Source organism: Bactrocera latifrons, unplaced genomic scaffold (genome assembly GCF_001853355.1).
Source record: "Bactrocera latifrons isolate USDA-ARS-PBARC rearing strain unplaced genomic scaffold, ASM185335v1 scaffold_113, whole genome shotgun sequence".
In the NCBI taxonomy this organism is placed as follows: Eukaryota; Metazoa; Arthropoda; class Insecta; order Diptera; family Tephritidae; genus Bactrocera; species Bactrocera latifrons.
Window position 1 is genome coordinate 40,041 of NW_017534553.1, and position 2,664 is coordinate 42,704.

Consider the following 2,664-nt stretch of genomic DNA (forward strand, 5'->3'; position numbering starts at 1 on the left):
ACCATGATGATCGTCGTGTGAGACTAAATGTACTGAAGCGTGACTGGAAGCACTGTGACCTCCATGATCATGTCCATGATGACCGTATGGTGAGGCACTCACCACCACCAGTGCGATACAACATACGAGTGGAGCGAAAGTCTACGAAAAAACAGATAATTTGATAATTTCTATACTCATATAAATATAAATAAGATGAGTATATCAGTCGAACTCACCTTAGAGCCCATTGTTTCAATTGAAATTWRCAGCTGTGATGGATCTGTGTGAACTGTGATTRGTTTGCTGTTAAGCTACGCTTTTATACCAAATGTGAGTGCCACATATTTCCTTTTACACTATCTTTCGTTAAATTCTGTAGTATTTTCGAATTGCCTTGCGAATGCAGCGCAGATCGCTGACCTTGTTATTATTTGGTAATTATCAAAAAGGTAACGGCTTTATATCTAATGTGTTTAATTGACGCACTAAAAATTGCCGAAAATTTTCTATACCTTCTCAGTTTTGACTATTCTTATATTATTTTAAGAATTTTAATTCTAATTCTAACTAATGTAATTTTTTAGAGTGGAACTTAGCACCAGGGTTGCCATACGCCGAGTTTCGGTTAAGTCGACCAGTATCAATAGGTCACTAAAGTTAAGGAGGCTGACCTTCCATACTGAGGAGCCAAGCAGTCGTTCATCAATTGACCGAAAACCTAAACACTTATTTTGAAATCGTAATCCTTGAAGGGAAATTCTTGGTTGTTGGATGTTCTAATTAAAGTGGATTTGGTATGAGACGGGTTCTAAACCGAATTGAAAAATTCAGTCCATAATGAATCCATTCTAACCAAATAAAACTTCGTTAGACATTATAAATTCAAATATCGAATTGTCGATTTAAAAAATTTTTTTTAAACCAATTGTTACAATTCTGAAAAAACTTTCAAAAAAACGCTCTTTCTGCGTCGATGCAGCGTGATTTCCAAGCAATGAAGGCGTCAGGAAAACCATTCTCCGGAATAGACATGAGAGCCGAGGTGCATGCTGCTGGGGATCCAAGCCTCTCATCTCAAAATGCTTGCCTTTCAGTGGCTTTTTYAGGCAAGGAATCATAAAAGTCCGTGGGGTCACATCTGGGCTGTAGGGCGGCAGCGGAAGAGTTGGGATGCCGGCCTTGGTTAGGTASCAAAGAAAGCGGTGTGAAGCGGGGCGTTGTCGTGGTGCAACTTCCAATCGGCTGCGATGTCTTGTTGGACCTATTGACCTTTCGGTTGAGTCTCTTGTGGACTTCCACATCAAACTTCTTATCCAGGAGGAACAAACTCATGGTGGACGATGCCTTTAATGTCAAAAAAAGACAATGAGTATCGTTTTGACTTTGGATTTGATGATTCTTCTCTTTTTTCGGGGAGGAGGCGCGGACGTGTGCAACCACTCGGAAGATTGTTTCTTTGTCTCGGGATCATACCCAAAGCTCCATGACTCGTCACGTGTGATTACGTAATTTAAAAATTGAGGGTTATTTTCCAGGTGCTTGGTGACAATTGGCCAGCCACTCGTTCGTTAGCTGGGAACGCCCTCTACCGAATATAACAATACCSAACGATTACCCTCCTCCCTTTTAAATGTTACTTGTTAAGAGTAGATAAAATATTTTTTTTAATGGTAARGAGAGAATCTGTTAGATCAAATGTGCTGGAATGAGAATTGAAATCGTGACATATACGGCGGAATGGTTTGTTTAACTCGAAATTTGTTCTAGAAAATTTTAAAAGTAAAGGTCTAAGCTGCCTGGTAGAGTGAGCGGGAATGTTAAAATTAATATCAGACAAGAGAGATGGGCTACAGACTGACCCATTGATGAGTTTTACATGAAATATTATACCAAGCATTTCCCTACGACTAGCGAGTGTAGGGAGATTTATAAGCTTTAAACCTGTCTCTTATACACATCTAGATGTGTATAAGAGACAGCTCTAATACAGGCCTCACCAAAGATGTAAAAAGAATTTTCGTGGTAAGCGGATTTCTAAATTCTTTATATGGTCGGTGTTCCTTCGGAGTACAGTCGCTGCGGAACAAATTTTGTCCTAGTACTTTTCGGACAAACTCTGTAGCTATATGATGGCTAAACAATATGTTGTTCAAGTTGGTTTGTTTGTTCATAACACCAGTTTACTGCTATTTGGTATACAGTTTATATAACTGAGACCTTATTAAAAGTTACCGATCATCAATTTAGCATACATTCTCAAAAGAGACTCCAAATGTTTTAAATTGTTTAGTTTTATTTTTATTACCATCTTCTGTTTCTTTTTTCTCTTATTAATCTTTAAATATAGTCCCCCATAATGCTTTCAGTTTACTGGGAAATTCGGGAAAATAGCACAATCCATATATTTTTCTTTTGAAGGCCTACAAATAATCTAGATGTTACTTTCGCCTCTAAAAGCTTTAAATAAAACCTTTGAAAGCTTCGAACTCATGATTAAAACTTCGCCTTACTTATATACGATTTATACACTTCTTGAGAATGCAATGATGTCAAGAAAATTTAGAGCAATTTAATTTTATTACCTCCTATTGAGATTATACTATCTGTTATATTCAACAAAAATCAACCGGTAAGACGAAAACGCTATATAGATAAAACCGATTTCTTTAATTTTAGGCATTA

General features: G+C 37.3%; 1 protein-coding gene across 1 annotated transcript in view; it reads right to left on the bottom strand.

Moving 5' to 3' along the window:
* Positions 1-253, bottom strand: part of LOC108974836 (histidine-rich membrane protein KE4 homolog 2-like) — a 13,676-nt gene extending 13,423 nt beyond the window's left edge. The window contains exons 1-2 of the mRNA XM_018942928.1: positions 219-253; positions 3-141 (exon numbers count right to left, since the gene is read on the bottom strand). Coding sequence (XP_018798473.1) covers positions 3-141; positions 219-230 — 151 coding nt within the window. The 5' untranslated portion in view covers positions 231-253. The remainder of the gene's footprint in view (positions 1-2; positions 142-218) is intronic.
* Between the last annotated feature and the right edge of the window lie 2,411 nt (positions 254-2,664).